We start from the raw sequence: 22,652 nt of genomic DNA on the forward strand, positions 1-22,652 counted from the left end.
TGTGTTGTTAATTTGTGGTTATTTTCCATACTTTTGAATATCTTTAATTGGTATTGATTAAGTTGCTATGTGACCTTAATGACTTTCATTCTGATTTCAAATAGAACATGATTAAGTTTCTTTAATGTGCCTTAATGACTTCTTACGCTTTCCTAGACTTCATGTTTTATTTCAATGATTTTGTTGTGATCTCTATCTCTACAACACTATTACATGCATTCTATTGTTCTGTAGTCGAGATTGTTGTTTGATAATTCTAACTAGAACAAAACTGAAAGATCATAGTTTAATCCTCCACCATTTAGCTGAAGCATTTGAATTTTAAATGTTTAAATGATTTCCTTATTTATGTAAGTGTTTGCCAACTATAAAAGCAGCTTATGAGTCCTTTCTATGAGAGTTTACATCTGTACCTAACTATTAGTTACATCTCTAGGTTCCTCTATATGAAACAGTCTTATTAAAGTGAACCTTTATGAATATCAGTAATCCTTCTGCATATATCCTGTTATGATCAAGTTATCTTGTCATAATAGTAGCTTATAGCTATGTTTGTCATGGTTGAGTGATAATTGTTTTCAAGCTGAACATAACTTCCACATGTTTAGATGTAAATCTCAGTCTGTATAGCTGAGTTAAACCTGTTTGGTACAATACTTTCCTTGTCTTTAATATTCTTTATGACATTGCTGATTTGGTCTCATAGTAGGTGAAAACTTACCCTGTCTGTGTAAGATCATAACCTTATTTAAAGTATATATGTGTAGTTGATTTAAAATGTTGTATGTATGCCTGTTTGTCTTCATGATCTCATGTTCCTGTACTTTGTTTTGAAATTGCACTCAGTCCTCTCTTTCCCTGCCCTCTCTTTCCCTGCTAACCTGAACTGAATCTGATATGTAAGTCCTAAGAGAACTTCTTATTGCTACTACTTGGACATAGTAGTTTACCTATTTCAATATAAGATTAGTGTTCTTATGAAAATGTGTTTTTGCCATCAATTACAAATGAAGTAGGTTTGATAACCTTTGATCCTGTTAAGCACCTTTAGGAATTCCATGTTTGAATCTATAAACTTGTAGTCATGCTAAAGGTCCTAATCATGTTCAGGTATCTTTAATAACACATGTAGAAGTTGATGATTATGACTGTTTGTATGAATCCTTGTTGATGCTTTTAAAAGTTTCAAGTATTATTGTTAATCTATACATCTGCTAGTGGCAAGACCTAAGCTAATCAATATGTGGTTAGCCTACTAGGACAGAGGTATCTATATTTTTGGGTTGCTGTATATCTGAACCGTGTGCTCTTTATCTATCCTTAAAATATGATCTCAAGTGTTTGGGCTCTTTAGCAGTAATACTGTAGTGTCTCTGTCTCCGTATGTGTTTGAAACCTGACCTTCAGAATTGTTTAGTATGTCTTATTAATGTTGGAAATGTAGTTATAAAATGAAACTGTTTCTTTATCCTTATGTTATTCTATCAAGTGAGAAATATACTTATGTGGTAGCGAGTATTAGGGTAGTTGGTTTACATTGAAGGAGCCTTATTGGCACTTAAACCTATGAGGAAAAATGTTTCGTTAGTGGTTAGGAGTATTTGGGAGTAGAATTTAACTCTAGGTTGGGTTGCTCTTCCCGACACAAGCATTGCCCTGGGCCTTAAGACTCTTGGGAACTTTGAAGTGTCGGGGGATTTAAAGGGGGCATTGACCTTGAGCGGAAATCTCTCCTTAGCCCTTAATCCATTGACACCTGTTATTCTCTTTGGGTATCATATTTAATGAAAATGAAAGGTTTTCAATGGAAATTACTTACAATATATAACCACCACGTTAGTATAAGTTCGCATGGTATTTGAGTATTGATAGTTTGTTATATTTTGGTACAATCATTTGCTTATATGTTTAATACATGGTTGAACATGCAGAATATGTATCTAATGAACTTTTTTTGTTTTGAACATGTACATTTGCTTGGGCGTGCTGAGTTCTTGAGCAACTCAGGCCCAAGTCTAGCATTGCTATGTCTCTGGGAATTCGAAGTCAGCTATCGTTGTCCCTATTACTACTGGGCCTACCTCTTTGAGGTCCAAATACTAGAGTCCAATCCTCTTCCTCTAAACTCCTTTATTATTTACTACTTATTTACCTAAGTTTTACTATCTTGTCACACTTTGTTGCATCCTTGTTGTTATTTTATCTCACATTTATACAATAATTAAATTGTAACGACCCGATTGGTTGTTTTGAGCTCTAACATGTAGTTCGGTGGTTTGAGACCTTGAGTAGCTTCACTTCATGCTTTATGACTTGTACGTGTGGTCGGAATTGAATTTCGGGAGGTTCAGAGTTGATTCGGGTGAAAAATTCTCAATTCGAAAGCTTTAAGTTGGAAGAGTTGACCAAGGTTTGAATTTTGAGTAAACGACCTGAGAATTAAGATTTTAAGGTTCCAATAGATTTGTATGATTATTTTGGACTTAGGCGTATGTTCTAGTTGAGTATCGGGTGGTCCGGGAGCATTTCAGCGTTTATTGTGGAAAGTTGGCAATTCGAAGGTTTTAGAATTTTCTATGTTTGGTTTGAAGTGGACTTTGGTGTTTCCGTTCTGGATTCTGAGCCTAGGAATATGTTTGTATCGTGATTTATGACTTGTACGTAAAGTTTGGTGTCATTCCAGAATGTTTAAGTGTAATTCGGATGTGTTCATCAAAGTTTGAATGTTTTTTTGGCAATCCACTAGGCATTGTGCCTAGGATTAATTTTCATAAATGCAAGATAGATTACAACAAAGGAGGGGGATATAAACCTTACCTCCGAGAATATGGTGGATACACACTTGGTCATCCTAACTTGACAACCAAATGGATCCTGTAGACTATGTGATGTTAGACCTATAGTGATGTGCCAATTGCCTATCCATAAATAATAGGCAATTGGGTATACAAAAACTTGATTAAGTGAGCCTAGGTCAACTATAAAAAATCGCACAAGTGAACCTATATCTATTATATGGTTGAGTTGAAAGTGCATCAATCCATATACAATAAGACCTATGTCTACAGTAGAATCTCCCTATGGAGAATGACAAAATGTTGATGATTGCATAAGTAACTATTTTCAACTTTGTTTTGACAATAAGGCCAGAGAAAGCCAAGTTGAATATAATTATCAAAAGAGCCCATGTAGATGATTGAGATTGCTGCTTCTACATGATTGTTCTTGATAGAAGAGAATGAGCAGTTGTTGGTTACTTTGATCCAGGAGGTAGTGAAACAAACAAGTTAAGATGGTAGGTTCTGGGAGCTGATGCAGATCTCTCACACACATCACCCTTTGTGAAGAGGCTGTTATAGTATGTAAGTTCTGCATATGAGGGCTGATCAGAAAGCATTGTAGGGCAACTAGGTTTGGACCCCTAGGTGTGTCCTGTTGGGTACCTGTTAAATGCATGCACAAGCATGTGATATTCAGGAACTAACATTCCTTGAGCCTTTGACATGCTCTCAGTAGATTGAGCACAAATTATGCTAATACCATAATCTGAGAACATCATGTTAAGACATATCATTGAACATGGTACCCGCAAAAATAAACAAATTGGTTAGCAGTAAGAAGTCAGGAGGATGGTGGCATCTGTTGGTGTCCATTTGGTTTGAAGCTGAAGCTACTGCAACTATGTTGATGTTCCAGTTGATGATGGCTGGAATGTTGGTGTCCTATAGCATGTACTAGTTCTGCATTAGTGAATTACAGAGGATTACAGTGTTCTACATGTTGGGATTCCTATTGTACATTCTGAGTTGAGAAAGTCTAGCTCCAAGTATTGCCTTATTGTTTCCTCCTTGTAGTGCGAAAGAGCATGAAAAGGCAAAGGTTAACTGGGGGAGTTGTGAGTTGTATGGTGTGAGGTTGTTTATTTAAGGTAGTCAAACTAGGACCTGCTTGAAGCCATTGAGATGCACTCATTAGAATGAGTACATATTGTACTGATACCACACACTGAGGGTATGTCAATTGGTTAAGCAAGGCATATATATAAGTACCTACAAAAAAGAAAACAAAGTTAGTGTAAAAGCAGCTTTTTCTGCTTCTTGTTTTGCAGCACTGATTCTCTCCTCTTAGTTCCTTTTGAAGGTTGAGAGTTGAGTGTGAGGTCATTCTCAAGTTTTTATGACTTCTGAGATTTTTGGGATCTGTGTGCTTGCTGGTTGAGTGCAATTTGTGGGGGTAAGGACTGATTCTACAGAGTAATTGAAATGGACTGGTGGTTTGAGGTTGGGTGGATGGATGTATCTTGTTGGTGTCAAACTAGGTGAGTGGCTTCCAATTGTAGGTGAGGAATATGGGTAGTCGTTTGGATTGGTTGATCATAGGTGCAGTATATTGGAGGGTATAGGTAACTGGTGAAGTGTGTTGGAGATTGGGAGGACTTTTGGGTTGGTGGTATGATTAAATTTTTGGATTTATAGCTATAGAAACCTATTTTAGTGCTTTGATGATCCTTCAGCAGATTGAGCAACACTGTTGCTGATACCACACTATGAAAGACCACTAGATGACTTTGCACGGCCTTGTATTACCTGCAAAACAAAAACCAAGGTTAGTATACCAAACTGCACTAGTGCTCTCCTCCAGAAGGATTTCCGTAAGGTGCTTGTTCTTCTTGTGATCATATGGGGCCATGGGTGTGGATAATTGGACAATCAAGTTTGCTCCCCTTGCTGCACTGATTTTACCCATATCCATGAGAAGATTGTGATGGTGCAGTAAATTTGCTTGTTTCCCTATGTCTAAAATTTGAAGTGTTGATGGAGTCTTGTATGATCTGTCCTCTAATGTGGTTAGGTAGAGCTGATGGGAAATGAAAATGGGTTATTGCTCCTAGCTCATGACTTAACTTGGATAAGGAATCAACTGGGCAATTAGCTTCTCTATACACATGCGAGGATCTGAATTCATCACACTGTGAGCTGAGTTTCTTAAGTTTCTGCACTTTCATCCTTAGAGTCCAGTGGGATTCATTTTTATTCAGCTATTGGATAAGGAGAGTTGATCTGCCTCAAGGTGGACTTTGTGAAATCCATTGTCCAAACACCATTGCCCTCCTATGATGGCTGCTTCTACTTCAGTAAGATTGTTAGTACCTTCTCCAAATGGAGTAGCAATGGCATAGATAAGCTCACTAGTATGATCTCTGATGATAACCCCTGCCTCTATTCTGCTTGGGTTACTTAAAGCACTCCCATCATTTTTGACCTTCACAAAGTGTGCTTTAGGTCTTTGCCAAATGACTTGAATGACAGAGGTGTGGTATTTACTTTGTTCCACTATTGGGTATAGTTCATTCCAGTTGAAGGGCCAGGAGACATAAGAGAAATAGGTCCTCAGCAACATTGAAACATCTGAGTTGATAGAGAACAAGACCCTGGCCATGGATGATGCCTTTCCTTCATACTTTGCACTGCATCTGTTCTTCCAAATGTTCCAGCGGATAATAATAGGTATGATGTCAAGGATTAACTTTTGGACTTCATTATGACTTTTCTGCATCCACCAGTTCATCAAGAGCATATTGAGAGGCTTGTTGTCAGTTTGTATTCCTGCTATGCCACCATATTTCCTCCAAACATAGCTGACAAAAGAACCTCTGCTGAAAATGTGATCCACAGTTTCATTGGTAGGTCTGGTGTAGCAGACACATCTGGATACAGCAGGGTTGCTAAATAAAATCACTCTATCATCAGTTGGCAATTTGTTTCTAAGAGCTCTCCACATGCAAAATGACCATTTAAAAGGAATTTACTTGTGCCAGGTCATTCTGTTGGAGAAGTTAGATTGCTTCCTCTTTATGATGAGTTCCCAAATAGAGGCATGAGTAAATTTACCACTAACAGTTGGTGTACAAATGGTTTCATCTAAGATTTGAGGTTGGAAATGAATATGGGTTTGAATGATGTCCTAGATCTTGTGATATGGGGCATTTTCATTAAGATTCTAAAGATCCTATTGAGCCTCCCTCTAGAAATAGGAAACATGAATGTTATCAGACCTGCCTCCACCAATTCTATGGTCAACCACAGGTCTTGTTCCTAACCAATTATCCCACCAGAACAGATTGTTTCATGAGTGAAGTCCCCATAGAATAGCTTGCCCAGCCTTCTTTTTTTTAATCATCATCATCTTCCATGTTTGTGACTAGCTAGAGTCCCATTTTTTGGATATGGGATTGGACCTTTAATAGTACTTGGCTCTAAGGAAATTGCTCCATAGAGACTGAGAATTTTTGAGGTGCCACCATTGTTTGAGCTCTATTGATTTGCAAACATCCTCAATTGTTCTGAATCTCAGACCACCCTCTTTCATTGGATAGGACAGTTTCTGCCAATAAGCCCAATGATACTTCAATTTTTCCTTTTCTAGACCCTAGAAGAAGTTTGCTGTCAATTTCTCAATCTGCTTTATAACAGTTCATGGAGGAGGCACTGCAGACAAAAGGTGGATTACTATTAATTGTCACATGTTTTATCAAAGTAACCCTGCCACCATAGGATAACATTTTTCTATGCCAACCTTTGATTCTACCCACAATCTTAGTTGTGAGATTATTGAAGTAAATGATCCTCTTCCTACCTATATACAAAGGACATACCAGGTAAGTTAGAGGAGATTCCCTCTTTGACAAACCTATTTCTGCTTTAATCCTTCTGATAGCAGATTGAAAAACTCCAGGTGAAGTTATGAAATGGCTTTTATCCTTGTTGATTTTTTGTCCTGAACTTTCTTCATAGCTGCTCAAGATCTTCATGATTTTTTGAAGTGATACTCTGCAACCCGAGGTAAATATGATAATGTCATCTGCAACTGAGGTGAATAATCTGTGGTCCTCTCCTTTGCATATAGAAGCCATTAAAAAATTGATCATGGTCGAGGTTATTGAGCATCTTGGAAAGTAGTTCAGCTCCAATAATGAACAGAAAGGAGCTAGTGGGTCTTCTTATTTTAGACCCCTAGTAGATCGAAAGAAGCTACACCTGGTGCCATTAATCATGATTAAATACCAATTGTTGGACAAAGTTCTCTATATCATATCAATGATTCTTTCACAGAATACCATTCTTCTCAGCATGATACATGTGAAGCTCCACGAGACTCTATTATATGCTTTGGCCATGACTAATTTAATAACAACATTGGTCCCAATGTTAGGCTTTTAGATGCCATGGACAATTTCCTATGCGAGCATGATGTTTTCAAAAAAATTTCTCCCTTTAACAAAGCCTGTCTGATTGGCTGAGATGATTCTGGGAAGAATTGGAGCCAATCTTGTACTAATGATCTTGGAGATGATCTTGTTGATAAAATTACTGAGGCTGCTTAGTCTAAATCGTGTAAGGGAGTTAGGAAATTTCACTTTTGATAGTAGTACAAGACATGCACTTGTCATATATCTAGGCATGGTGCTTCCTCCAAAGAAAGACAATACAACCTGCATCAAATCAAACTTGATGATCTCCTAATAAGTTTGATAAAACTTACCATTCATACCATCAAGGCCTTGCAACACTTGTAGGATTCATGGAGAAGACTACTTTTTTTAGTTAATTCATTGTAGGGTATGTGGAAAGGGCATTTTTGTCTTCAGGGGTAATCATGGTTGGGATACATGAGAATATATCTTCTCTGATGATTACTCCTAGATCATAAAAGAGTTCTTGAGAGTAGTCACAAGCTGCTTGGCCTATAGCCTCATCACTTTGTACCCAATTTCCTTCTTCATCCTTGATCTTCATTAAGCTGTGAAAGTATCTGGAATGTTCATCCCCTTCTTTGAACCACTGTAACTGAGTTTTCTGTTTGAGGATTGACTTTTCAAGATATACTTGAGATATTGAGCTTTGATTTTCTGAAATGTAATTCTGTCATTCTCAGAGTTACTCTGTGCCCATGTCTCCTCTGCATCTTTGACTTGTTGTTCAAACATTTTAGCTTTCTGAGAAATGTCTCCATACTTCCTGTCTGGACCATATACTCAAGGCATTTCTAATTGCTTTGAGTTTCTAATGCAAGACCCATATTGGATTGCCTGTAACTTCTCTATTCCATACCTCCTCCACTAGTGGCATAAATTTGTCATTTTTTACCAAGCAGATGAGGAATTTGAAGTATCTTTTGCCCGTTTCTTGCCTTAAATTGATCTCCATCAGGAGAGGGTTATGATCAGAACCTGCTGAAACTAGATGAGAAACAGTAGTAGCAGGGAATACAGTCAACCCTTGACCATTCACTAGACCCCTATCTAGTCTATTACAAACAATAGAATTTGGTCCCCTGCCATTTGACCAGATGTATTTGTGACCATAGTAGCCAAGATCCACCAGACCACTATCTTCAATCATGCTAAAAAAATCCAAGTTTTTACTCATTTGATAAGGAATACCCCAAATTTCTCCTCTATAGATGCTATAACATTGAAATCCTCTATGACATACCAAGGGATGGTGTATATGGAAGATTTATGTCTCAGGATATCCCATAAGGGTATCCTCATCACTGGTTTGCATTTGGCATAGATAAATGTGAGGTTAAAAGTATTCCATCCTCTACATGTTTCATCTCCATAGATATCTGTTATCAGAATCTAGAACCTTAGCCGTGAATTCTTTATCCCATAATACCCAAATTTTGTCATTGACATTGGAAGCTGCTTGGTGATGTATGTGTTATCCAGGAAGGGTTCAAGGATAGCAATGAGAGATAGTTGGTAAAGTTGCTTTAGGATTCTGAGTCTTTCAATAACTCTTGAGCTCGTAATACCTCTTGCATTCCATATAAGTGTACTAATCATTGAGGTTTTGATAGGGCATCAGAATCCTGCATTTGATTTTTCTCTACTGATGTCATTTTTCATTTTTCCTTCTCATTGATCTTCTTTTCTTTTGGCTTGGATTATATTTTGGTTTTGGTATCTGATGGAAAAATCAGAAGCATCTTTTGCCTTGCCTTTAGCCAGTCATTTAACAATAGTTGATTGATCTTCCTCAGAACTACTGATATACATATTCGTCTCCTCACCTGTATGAGTGTCTGGAGGGTAAGTGGAGGTATAAATAATGGTATGGTCCATCCTGTGCTGGTTTAGATTATGTTCCTGAGCACTCTCATGTATAGCATGAGGAATCCTACCCCCTTTTGGGTCCCCCTCCTAGCAGAGCTAGGAGTATAGTTTGAATGTTTGGAAGTTAAAAGAAGGATTTGATCATCGATTCACAGTTTTTTATGTTGTTTGGTGTGATTTGAGGCCTTGAGTAGGTTCGTGTTATATTTTGGGACTGGTTTGTGTAATTGGACAGGGTCTCGAGGGCCTTGGGTGTGTTTCAGATGTGTTTGGGTTGTATCACACTCTTATTTGATATTTCACCATCGTGTCTTTGGACATAAATGATATCATATTGAGCAAATAACCTTTGGTTTATGATTGGAATAAACCATTAGATTTGTATCATAATTACGGAACCATAGCAACAAGAATCATCAAATTTCGACGTCATATGAGAGAGTTGTGCCCATTTCCACGTCGGGAAAGATTTCTAGTTTCCGGTGCGGAGTTTGTTCTTCGCGTACACGAGGGAAGTCCCTCAAATGCGAAGAAGGAAATTTGGGTTGACCTCCAATGCATAAAATTTCTCTTCGCGAACGTGAAAGTGTCCCGCAAAGGCGAAGAACAAAAAATGCCTGGATAGTTTTTAAATGGGCAGACCGAGCATTTTAGTATTTTGAGCATATCTTGAGTTCTAGAGCTCCGCTTGAGGTGATTTTCACGGCGTAATTCTCATATCAACAAGGGGGTAAATATTTGACCTTTATTTTGATGTTTTTCCATGATTATTTTTGTTGGTTATCATTTTAATCTGTGTTTGGATTGTAGAATTGGGGTTTTAAGCCCCAAAGTTATGAGATGGTAAATCCTTGATTTGAGAGTCAATTCGTGAACAAAATTGGATGATTTTCGAAATATATACTATATAAATTATGGGTAATAATTATTTTTATAATATTTAGAATCCATACGTGTGGGCCCGGAGGTTGACTTTGTTGACTTTTCTTGAGGAGTTGGGAATTTATTTCTAATTATTAAATTACGAGTATTGGAATATATTTTGATTGATTTGCACATTGTTTGATTAGTTTCAGATTGTTTGGCATCGGTTTGAGGTGTTAGAAAGGCATTGAAGCCGGTTACGGATATCGGAGCGAGGTAAGTCTCCTGTCTACCCTTATGAGGGAAAAATTACACCGTAAGTGTTATATTTATTATGTGCTACATATTGTGGGAGCTACACACGTATGAGGTGACAAGTCTCCGTGTGTATGCTAGAATTCCTAATTATGTCCGAGTAAATTTAGACTCGCACCATGCTTTAATTGTATTATTTGTGTCATGTCATAGCCCCTTTATTCCCTTGGTTATGGACTATGGAAATTTGTTTCATATTTGACGGCTGCTCTTAAGTGTCATGGATAGGTTCATTGTAGATCCTTGAAAAGTTATTGGCCTAGTATGGGATGATCGAAATCGGCTTGAGGTCCGCTAATAGATCTAATATGAATGTATTTCCTACATCAGGTTGGATTGTGTTCATTCAGCATAGCATTGATTATGGAGGAGTCTTCGGTTGTTGCATGTTATTCCTATCGTCATCTATTATCTGTAACACTATAGTATTCCATATGGGTTGTGAAATGACTTGATTATTCACATGTGTGTTGTGGTTCAGTGTAGCTTGTTGATTATTGCACCTTAGTCATGCTTAAGTTTTGTAGCGTGTGACGTTATCCGTCTCCCCAGGGTCGTATTTATGCATTTGGTATGCTTGTCGTTGAATTTGGGCACTTCATAGGTGTGAGCGTTATGGCTCGATGAGTATTTCCTTATTGATTATTATGTGTGGATCGTGTGGCATGCCGATACTATGATGTTTAGATCGGGTTGCACGCTGCAATGGTAACATGTGTGGATCGGGTTGCACGCCGCAACAGTGAGATGTTGAGTACGATTGACTTATTTTTTTGTGTCTTGTTTCTCATCTCTGAGAAAGGTTTATAGCATCTATTGGCCGTTTTATTCGTTATACGTACTGGATGGCTCTTTGTTAGAGTTCCTTCTTTCTTATGTGGCATGTTCGAGTTGTAGCTTGTTGGTACATTGATGGTGTCATATGAGATTTTAGTCAGTGTTTGAGGTGGCTTATTGCTTGAGCAGCCTATACTAGGTGAAAGGAGGTTATCATACCTGAAATTAGTGCTATCAGATTTATGTAAGGTATATTAAAGAAGAAATGTCACTATTCAATTCAGAATGAGGTAGCGGATCTTGTCAAGCGGACTCACTCCATGAGTTATTGATTTGTTAGTTTTTATTAGCTTCTACGGGTTGCTCTCATCATTTCAATATCGCGAGGGTTAGATCAGGGCTTATGCACATTATGAGGTATAATACGGGCATCAGGATAGTAAATTTGCAGCTTCTACAGTTGGAGGATGTTATTATGGGCATACGAATTATATGGTGCATTGTGTGATTTCAGCATGGGTGCATGTTCATATTAGGTACAATGGGTTGAGATTGATATAGTGTTCGCATGTTAGAATCAGGTCTCATAGAGAATTTCGGATGTTGGAATTTGGTTATAAGGCTTGTAGGCTAAGGTAGCAGGAAGGATTTTTAGTCTGGCTCGAGAAAATACGCTCATATAGGTTTTGGTGGCACGGGTTGGTGCACAAGGTATTAAACAGTGATTTTAGGCAACTCTGGAACTGTCCATGGAACGTTCGAGGACGAACGTATGTTTATGTGGGGCAGAATGTAACGATCCGATTGGTTGTTTTAAGCTCTAGCATGTCGTTAGGTAGTTTGATACCTTGCGTAGCTTCACTTCATCTTTTATGACTTGTACGTGTGGTCGGAATTGAATTTTGGGAGGTTCGAGGTTGATTCGGATGGGAAATTCTCAATTCGAAAGCTTTAAGTTGGAAGAGTTGACCAAGGTTTGACTTTTGAGTAAACCACCATAGAATTAGGATTTGAAAGTTCTAATAGGTCTGTATGATGATTGTGGAGTTGGGCATATGTTCAGGTTGAGTATCGGGTGGTCGGGGAGCATTTCGGCACTTATTGTGGAAAGTTGGCAATTAGAAGGTTTTAGAATTTTCTAAGTTTGGTTTGAAGTGGAATCCACTGTTATTGATGTTAGTTTGAGGTTCTAAGCCTTAGAATAGGTTTGTATCGTGATTTATGACTTGTACGTAAAGTTTGGCGTCATTCCGGAATCTTTAAGTATAATTTGGATGCGTTCGTCGAAGTTTGAAAGTTAAAAAGAGGATTTGATCATCAATTCATGGTTTTGATGTAGTTTGGTGTGATTTTATGCCTTGAGTAGGTTCATGTTATGTTTTGGGACTTATTTGTGTAATTAGACGGGGTCCCGGGGGCCTCAGGTGTGTTTCAGATATGTTTGGGTTGTATCGCGCTCTAATTCGAAGTTTCAGCATCGTTTCTTTGGACATGAAGGGTACCATATTGAGAAAATGACCTTTTATTTGTGATTGTATTGAATCAGTAGATCAGTATCGTAATTACGTAACCATAGCAACAAGAATCCTTGAATTCTGAGGTCGTATGAGAGAGTTATGCCCATTTCCATATCGGGAAATATTGTTTGTTTCTGGTGCAAACTTTGTTCTTCTCGAACGTGAGGGAGGTCCCACGAACACGAAGAAGGAAATTTGGGTTGACCAATCAATGCGAAAAATTGCTCTTCGCGAAAGCAAAGGTGTCCCGCGAAGGCGAAGAACAAAAAAAGCCTGGATAGTATTTTAAATGGGCAGACCGAGCATTTTAGTAATTTGAGCATATCTTGTGTTCTGAGCTCCGTTTGAGGTGATTTTCACGACATTGTTCTCGTCTCAACAAGGGGGTAAATATATTACCTTTATTTTGATGTTTTTCCATGATTATTTTCGTTGGTTATCATTTTAATCCATGTTTAGATTGTACAAATTGGGGTTTCGAGCCCCAAAGTTATGAGATGGTAAATCTATGATTTGAGGATCAATTCATGGACAAAATTGGATTATTTTTGGAATATATACTATAAAAGTTTTGGGTAATAATTATTTTTGATAATTTTTAAAATTCGGACGCGTGGGCCTTAGGATTGTGTTTGTTTACTTTTCTTGAGGTGTCGGGAATTTATTTAAAATTGTTAAATTACGAGTATTGGAGTATATTTTGACTAATTTTCACGTTGTTTGATTAGTTTTGGATCGTTTGGCATTGGTTTGAGGTGTTAGAAAGTCGTTAAAGCCGATTATCGAATTTCGGAGCGAAGTAAGTGTCCTGTCTAACCTTGTGAGGGGGAGATTATCCCATAGGTGTTATATTTGTTATGTGTTATATGTTGTGGGAGCTACGCACGTATGAGGTGACGAGTGTCCGTACGTATGTTAGAATTCCTGACTATGTCCGGGTAGACTTAGTCTCACGCCATGCTTTAATTGTATTATTTACGTTATTTTTGCATGTTCAATTGCGTTAATTCACATTATGACCTGAGACTCACATAAAGTAATGGACTCGCCATTTAGATACTTGACAAGCTAATTGTTCAACCATAAAAATTGTACTTCCCTTACTGATTTCTTCCGCGTTGTGCGTATCCATCGGAAAGTTTTCTTGAATCTCATAACTCACACATATATTCGTGAGTGGGGTGAAAGACCCGTAAAAGCTTCATAGTCTAATGGGATCGGGCCGTTCGCCTTAGCAACTTCATGAAATACTCTTATGGAATCGGGTCATTCGCCTCGGGGGGATATTGTACCACAATCTTATGAGATCGGGCCATTTGCCTCGGCAGCATCATGTAACACACTATTATGGGATCGGGTCATTCGCCTTGGCAGTATAATGTAACACACTCTTATGGGATCGGGCCATTCGCCTTGGCAGTATCATGTAACACACTTTGGGATCAGGTCGTTCGACTTGGCAGGATATTGTAACACACTCTTATGGGATCAGACCGTTCGCCTCGGCATTTCAATGAAACACTCTTATGGGATCGAGCCACTTGCATCGGCAGAATCGTGCGAAATACTTGATAAGGAGTCCATGTACTCATGAATTTCCTGACTTGAGATGTGACCGTTGATTGGGTATTGACCATTACGTAGTCCATTTGAGGAAGTATCTGATAATTGAGGAAATTATGTTCACTGTTTAGTTGTAGACTGTATTATTTGCCTATATATGTACTCATTGTTTACTTACCATGTTTCATACTTGTCTACTTTATTGTATTTGATTTACTGGACTACTATTAAGTGTCAATGTCGACCTCTCGTCACTACTTCTCTGGGGTTAGGCGGCCAAATACTTACTGGGTATGCGTTGATTTATGAACTCATGCTACACTTCTGCACTTATTGATCGGGTATATATTTCTGGTGGTCTTTTGGGCGCAAAGGCGCATCCATCGCGGGGAATTTACGGTGAGCTGCATCCCATGATACGTTCCGCAGCATATGGACTCTCCGTCATAATTATTTACATTATCCTGTCTATCTTATATTCCAGACAGATGTTGTCTTTTTATTGTATTTCCTAGTGGATGCTCATGCACTTGTGACACCAGATTTTGGGGATGTTCTAGAATTTGTTTATGGATTGTTTTACATTGACACACTTTTACTTTATATTTTAATTAGATTGTGCGTATCTATGATTTTTAAATGCATTGATCTCTCTATCTAATAAGGTTCATGATTTTAAAAATAATAAAATGAATATAGTCGGTAGTTCACCGTTGGCTTGCCTAATGATGACGTTGGGCGCCATCACGACCTATATTAGATTTTGGGTTGTGGCATATATATTGGATTGAATTCTTCATTTTATATCTTAAATCATATAAAACTTAGGCAAACCTTAAATAACATAGGATTAAAATAAGTATTAGTTAGTAACCAATCCCACATTCGCTAATCATAAGTTATTCTTCTATGTTTTGCTAACTTTTCTTAAAAAGATTTTGAAGCCCAAAGCTTAGCAAAGGACGAGAGCTCCTATTTAAAAAAGAAAAACCAAAATTGAGTCAAAAGTCTGATCTTCAAAAAGGAAAATCAAATCATTTCAGAAAATAATAAAGTGTTGTCGCCCGAATGATTTTCAAATGGTTTTCCTTCAAATCTAAAAAACAAGGTATATCTTAGGCTTACTCTCATAGCACCTTCATCCCATTAGAACAATACGCACCGCACCTCCGTGCTTTAGGAACAAGCGTTTAAATAAGTTCTCCTATTACATATTTTCCTAAAAATGCAAACAAACCTTTTAAGCTCTTTGAGCACATATGCACTAACATCATTTTTCTAAAACCCTTCTTTAAATTCATCCTTTTTGAAACTACACTCTTCCCACATAAAAATTATACCCTATTGTATGGCAAGCTTTAGAACACTAGTTAATGCATAGTATAAATAATTCTAAATCTAGTTGAAGTCCTATGGAGCTACCTCAGGTAGATTTTAAGGGGTGCCTAACACTATAACAGCCCAGCCAACTAGTGATATTGTCTGCTCTGGGCCTAAGCCCTCACGGGTTTAAAATGCATCACTAGGATCTAAGGCTTGTTAACTTATATACCCATCATCCCTCTTGTATTTTACCGATTGTCTCGCCCCTTTTTTCTCGAAAAATCGGGTTTATGACATTTTGGTTGGGACAACTTTTTCCTTTTGGAAAAGGGGGTTTGCATTTTGAAGAGCCGCCATCTAACGATTTAAGGTGCGTTAGGGCACCTATAGGGTTCATTTATAACTATGTTTGGTAACCAGAGATAGGGTAAGGTCTTGAAATTATCGTAAGGGGAAAGTGTTAGGCACCCCTCAGGATCCACTAGTGTGGTTCCCGGCCAGACAGTTTTTGTGAATTTGTACAATTAGCAAATAACAAGTATGGCTCAAATAGTACGGGATTTAAGTTTAAGTACACAGATGTTTGAAAAACAATTAATGAAAAGCAATATTTTGAAAAGAATTACAATCTAAGCATATTTGGGAATGTAAAGGGGGGTGTCCTAGGTTTGTTTATAATATGGATCACATCAATACAATACCCGGTATGACATTCCTTAATGTCACGACCCTAAACCCGGAGCCGATCGTGATGGCGCCTCTCGTGAAGACAAGTCCAGCCGACACTTCCCATTTCCCAAATTATTAAAAATTAGGAATTTAAACATAAATACGCGGATGAACACCCATACACAGAGGTGTCACTAGTCATGAGCATCTATAAGTCATAACACAAACCCTCTAAGTCAGTAAACTAGTACAACTGCCTGAAAGGAGATAGAGATGATAAAGATGGAGAAACAAGGGGCTGCGGACATCAAGCAACTACCTCCTGAACTCTGAATGTCTGCCTGAAGTTGGAAGGATCAGCACTCGAGAGCGGAACTAGCTACGCCTAAATCTACACACGGGGTGCAGAGAGTAAAGTGAGTACTCCAACTCAGTGGGTAACAAATGTAAATAACGACTGAAAGTAAGAAAACACGTAAGGCACAAGGCATTCTATAATGAAGCAGTAAAACCATTTAAAAACAGTAAATCGGCGAAAGATAGGTAATAATCCTTTAACTTAAATTTAACTTCATGAAAAGCCTTTTTCAACAATTAAGCAGGAAATTGACAGTAAATTATGAAAATAAACACATAAAGGCTCGCCCCTCGGGCACAGTATCAACAAATCCACCCCTCGAGAAACATCTCAGAACAGTACCAGCCCCTCGGGCAATAACATAGAACAATACCAGCCCCTCGGGCTCAATCTCATATCACAATGGGTACCCGCGCTCACTGGGGGGTGTACAGACTCCTAGAGGGGCCCCTTACGGCCCAAGCACAATATCAAGCCACCTCGTGGCATCATCATTAGGCCCTTGGACTCATATCAATCAAGCCACCTCGTGGCGTACATATCTCAGGCCCTCGGCCTCATAATCAGTATCAAATGTTTCCTCACAACATAGGCCCTTGGCCTTACTCAGTCAAAAATCTCACAAGCCCCTCGGGCAATAGTAAAATAGTGTTTCTCAACCCAAACATCATGTAAAATATCATTTAAATATTAAAACTGAGTAAACAAGGCCGAGTATGAAAACAGTGGAAAATAACATGACTGAGTTCAAGTATAGAGTCAAAACAGTGAGGAAATATTAGTAAAAGAATATCCGAAGGGTTCAAATAGTTGGCACAAGGCCCAAATATGGCATTCAGCCCAAATCATGATGATAGCAAATATATTTCAGTCAAATACGTAGTAAAATAGTCATTCGGGACGGACTAAGTCACAATCCCCAATAGTGCACGACCCCACGCTCAGCATCAAGCATGTATGTCACCTCAATATAGCACTACGATATGCAATCCGGGGTTTCGAACCCTCATAATATCATTTACAATCATTACTCACCTCGAACCGATCAAATCTCTAGCTCACGACGCCTTTGCCCCTCAAATCAGTCTCCATTCACATCGAATCTATCCAAAATCAGAACGGGGATGTTAAAATAGGCTAAGGGAAAGAAGTCCAAGCGAAAATAATCCAAATACTACACAAATCCCGAAATTACCAAAACACGACCCCGGGCCCACGTCTCGGAATTCAATAATTTTTCCATAAATAGATTCCTTATCTCCCCGCAAGTTCATACATATCAAAAGTTCTCAAATCGGACCCCAAATGATCCTTCAAATCCTCAATTAAAGGTCTAAATTTCCAAGCCCTAGTTCTTCAATTTTTGGCTTAATTTCCATGATTTTCTAGGTGGAATTCACATAATAATCGAGTCTTAAGTCCAAGAATCTTACCTCCAAGTGATTCCCCTTGAATACCTCTTCAATCTCCTTCAAAAAGCTCCAAAAACGACCAACTATGGAGGAAATAAACCCCACATTCGCGGACAAGACAACCTTTTAAACTTCAACCCAGGCCTGAAAATCCTTCTTCGCGAACGAGGTCAAAGCCTCGCGTTCGCGAAGCACAAAAATAACTTTGACCAAAATCCTCTTACGCGAGCGCGATAAGACCCTCGCAAACGCGATGGGTTAATTCCACTAAAGCTCAGGCTCTCAATTCCTTCTATGCGAATGCGACAATGCCTCTCGAGAACGCGATGCATACTAACCTGGCCCTTCGCGAATGCGGGACTCCCCTTTGCGAACTCGAAGGCGAAACCTGACGCCTCCCTTCCTGACCCTTCGCAAATGTGAGGGTCCACTCGCGGACGCGAAGACCAAAATACCTGTAACTTTCTCAACTTCGAAATGATCCGTTCAACCCCTCGAAACTCACCTGAGGACTCTGGGACCTCAACCAAAGGCACAAACATATCCTAATACCTTATTCCAACTTGTACCAATCTTGAATCTTCAAAACACCTCAAACAACATCAATCAACCAAAACACATCGAATTCAAGCCAAATTTTCTAAAATTTTCCGAATTCCGCTTTTGATCAAAAACCCAACCAAACCACGTCCGAATGATCTGAAATTTTGCATACACATTCCAAATGACACAACAAAACTACTGTAACTCTCGTAATTCCATTCCGACCCCTATATCAAATTCTCGCCTATCAACCAGAAATCGCGAAAATATCAACTTTGCCAATTTAAGCCTAAATCTACTCCGAACCTCCAAAACGCATTCCGATCACACCCCTAAGTCACAAATACCTCCCGAAGCTAACCGAACCATCAGAATTCACATCCGATCCCTCTAACACATAAGTCAACATCCGGTTGACTTTTCCAATTTAAACTCACTCTAAAGAGACTAAGTGTCTCAAACCTTACTAAATCCTTCCCAAACTCAATCCGACCAACCCGATACTATATAACACAGATAAACAAAGCATAACAAAGCAGAAATAGAGAAAACAGAGTGGTAACTCATGAGACGACTGGTCGAGTCGTCATATCCTCCCCAACTTAAACAAACGTTCGTCCTCGAACGAGTCAAGAAACATACCTAAAGCCTCGAATAGGTGAGGATATCTGCTCTGCATCTCCTGCTCGGTCTCCTAGGTAGCCTCCTCCACGGGCTGACCTCTCCTCTGTACTTTCACTGAAGCTATATCCTTTGACCTCAACTTTTGAACCTGACGACCCAAAATAGCTACTGGCTCCACATCATAAGTCAAATCATCATCCAACTAAACCATGCTGAAATCCAGAACATGAGACGGATCCCCAATATACTTCCGGAGAATAAAAACATGAAATACTGGATGCACACTCAATAAGCTGGGTGGCAAAGCAAGCTCATAAGCCACCTCCCCAATCCTCCGAAGCACTTCAAAAGGCCCAATGAACCGCAGACTCAATTTCCCTTTCTTCCCAAATCTCATAACACCCTTCATGGGCGAAACCTTCAACAGAACCTTCTCACCAACCATGTAGGACACATCTCGAACCTTCTTGTCTGCATAACTCTTCTGCCTCGACTACGCTTTACGAAGCCTCTCCTGAATCACCTTCACCTTCTCCAAGGAATCCTGCACCAAATCAGTCCCCAGTAGCCTAGACTCACCAAACTCGAACCAACCAACTGGAGATCTACACCGTCTCCCATACAAAGCCTCATATGGAGCCATCTGAATAGTCGACTGATAGTTGTTGTTATAAGCAAACTCTGCAAGCAGTAGAAACTGATCCCATAACCCTCAAAAATCAATGACACAAGCATGCAACATGTCCTCTAATATCTGAATAGTACGCTCGGACTATCCGTCTGTCGGAGGATGAAAAGCTATGTTCAACTCAACCTGAGTACCCAACTCTCGTTGGATGGACCTCCAAAACTGCAATGTAAAATAAGTGCCCCTATCTGATGGAAACTGGGACACCATGCAACCGAACAATCTCCTAGATATAGATCTCTACCAACCGCTCTGAAGAATAAGTATTACATATAGGAATGAAGTGCGCGGACTTGGTCAGCCGATCCACAATCACCCAAATAGCATCGAACTTCCTCAAAGTCCATGGAAGTCCAACAACAAAGTCCATAGTGATCCTCTCCCACTACCACTCTGGAATATCTATCCGCTGAAGCAAGCCACCCGGTCTCTGATGCTCATATTTCACTTGCTGACAATTGAGACACCGAGCTACAAATCTCACAATATCTTTCTTCATTCTTCTCCACTAATAGTACTGCCTCAAATCCTGATACATCTTTATGGCACCCGGATGAATGGAATACCGCGAGCTATGGGCCTCCTCCAGAATCAACTCCCGAAGCCCATCCACATTGGGCACACAAATCCATCGCTGCATCATCAACACTCCATCATCACCAATGGTCACATCTCTGGCATTATCATGCCTAACTCTATCCTTAAGGACAAGCAAATGCGGATCATCATACTAGCACTCTCTGATGCGATCATATAAGGAAGACCGAGAAACCATATAAGCCAATACCCGACTGGGCTCCGAAATATCTAACCTCACGAATCGATTGTCCAAGGCTTGAACATCAACTGCAAGAGGTCTCTCCCCAACTGGAATATATGCCAAACTTCTCATACTTATTGTCTTTCGGCTCAAAGCATCGACCAACACATTGGCCTTTCCCGGATGGTATAATATAGTGATATCATAATCCTTAAGCAACTCCAACCATCTACGCTACCTCAAATTAAGATCCTTCTATTTGAACAAGTGCTAGAGGCTATGATCATCAGTAAACACCTTACAAGACACACCATACAAGTAATATCTCCAAATCTTCAACGCGTGAACTATGGCAACCAACTCCAAATCATGAACGGGGTAGTTCTTCTCATAGGGCTTCAACTGACGATAAGCATAAGCAATAACTCTACCCTCCTGCATCAGTACACAACCAATGCCAACTCTCAAAACAACACAATACACGGTATATAAACCTGAAGCTGATAGCAAAACCAATACTGAAGTTGTGGTCAAAGCTATCTTGAGCTTCTGAAACCTCTCTTCACACTCGTCCGACCATACAAATGAAACACCCTTCTGAGTCAACTTGGTCAAGGGCGATGTGATAGATGAGAATCCCTGAACAAACCGGCATAATAGCCTGCCAAACCAAGAAAGTTGTGAATCTCTGTGACTAAGGATGGTCTGGGCCAACTCTAAACCACCTCTATCTTCTTTGAATCAACCTGAATACCCTCGTTGGATACCACGTACCCCAAGAAAGCCACTGAACTGAGCCAAAACTCACACTTGGAGAATTTTGCATAAAGCTTTTCCTCCTCAATCTCTGCAACACAACTCTCAAATGCTCCACGTGTTCCTCCTGACTATGCGAATATACCAAAATATCATCAATGATGACTATAACAAACGAGTCGAGATAAGGCCGAAACACATTGTTCATCAAATGCATGCACGCTGCTGGGGGATTAGTTAGCCCAAAAGACATCACCAAGAACTCATAATGACCATATCGGGTCCTGAAAGTTGTCTTAAGAACATCCGAGTCCCTGATCTTCAACTGGTGATAACCTGAACGGATATCAATCTTGGAGAACACTCTCGCTCCTTGAAGCTGGTCGAATAAATCATCAATTCGAGGCAAAGGATATTTGTTCTTAATTGTTACATTGTTCAATTGCCTATAATCAATGCACATTCTCATAGTGTCATCCTTCTTCTTCACAAATAGAACCGGCGCACCCCAAGGTGACACACTAGGCCGAATGAACCCTTTATCAAGGAGTTCCTGAAGCTGCTTCTTTAATTCCTTCAACTCCGCTGGTGCCATACGATACGGCAGAATAGAAATGGGCTGAGTGCCCGGCACCAGGTCAATACCAAAATCAATATTCCTGTCCTGTGGCATGCCCGGCAGGTCTGCAGGAAACACATCGGGAAAATCCCTCACAATTGGAACAGAATCAATACTGGGAGTCTCAGCACCGACATCCCTCACAAAGGCTAGATACGAAAGACAACCCTTCCCAACCATGCGCTGGGCTTTCAAGAATGAGATCACTCTACTGGGAACATAATCAGTCACACCTCGCCACTCAATCCGTGGCACACCCGGTATAGCCAATGTGACTATCTTAGCATGACAGTCTAGAATAGCACGACACGGAGATAGTCAATCCATGCCCAAAATGACATTGAAATCCACCATACACAATAATAAAAGATCCACACGGGTCTCTAGATCCCCAATAGTCACCACACACGACTGGTACACACGGTATACAACAACAATATTGCCCACCGGGGTAGATACATGAACAGGTGAAGCAAAAAACTCACGAGGTGTACCCAGATAACGACCAAAGTATAATGACACATATGAAAAGGTAGAACCAGGATCAAATAATACAGAGGCATCCCTGTGGCAGACTAAAACAATACTTGTAATAACAACATCTGAAGCAATAGCATCGGGTCTGCCCGAAAGTGCATAGAAACGGGCCTGACCACTACCTGATTGACCTCCCCCTTTGGGGCGATCCGTAGCTGACTGGGCGGGTGGTGGTGAAGTAATTGGCACTGAAGTCGATGACTAAT

At 39.5% G+C, this 22,652-nt stretch overlaps 2 protein-coding genes across 2 annotated transcripts; both read right to left on the reverse strand.

Moving 5' to 3' along the window:
* Positions 1–5,034: 5,034 nt before the first annotated feature.
* On the reverse strand, positions 5,035–5,781 carry LOC142181765 (uncharacterized). Its single transcript, XM_075255280.1, has one exon. The coding sequence runs from the start codon at positions 5,779–5,781 to the stop codon at positions 5,035–5,037; it is 747 nt and encodes a 248-aa protein (XP_075111381.1).
* A 1,823-nt stretch (positions 5,782–7,604) lies between these two features.
* Positions 7,605–8,402, reverse strand: LOC142181766 (uncharacterized). The gene is made up of 3 exons (XM_075255281.1): positions 8,112–8,402; positions 7,942–8,022; positions 7,605–7,856 (listed from the first exon to the last, which is right to left on the reverse strand). Exons 1-3 carry the CDS (start codon positions 8,400–8,402, stop codon positions 7,605–7,607), a joined length of 624 nt encoding a protein of 207 aa, XP_075111382.1.
* Positions 8,403–22,652: the final 14,250 nt, after the last annotated feature.

This window comes from Nicotiana tabacum, chromosome 6, assembly GCF_000715075.1.
Source record: "Nicotiana tabacum cultivar K326 chromosome 6, ASM71507v2, whole genome shotgun sequence".
In the NCBI taxonomy this organism is placed as follows: Eukaryota; Viridiplantae; Streptophyta; class Magnoliopsida; order Solanales; family Solanaceae; genus Nicotiana; species Nicotiana tabacum.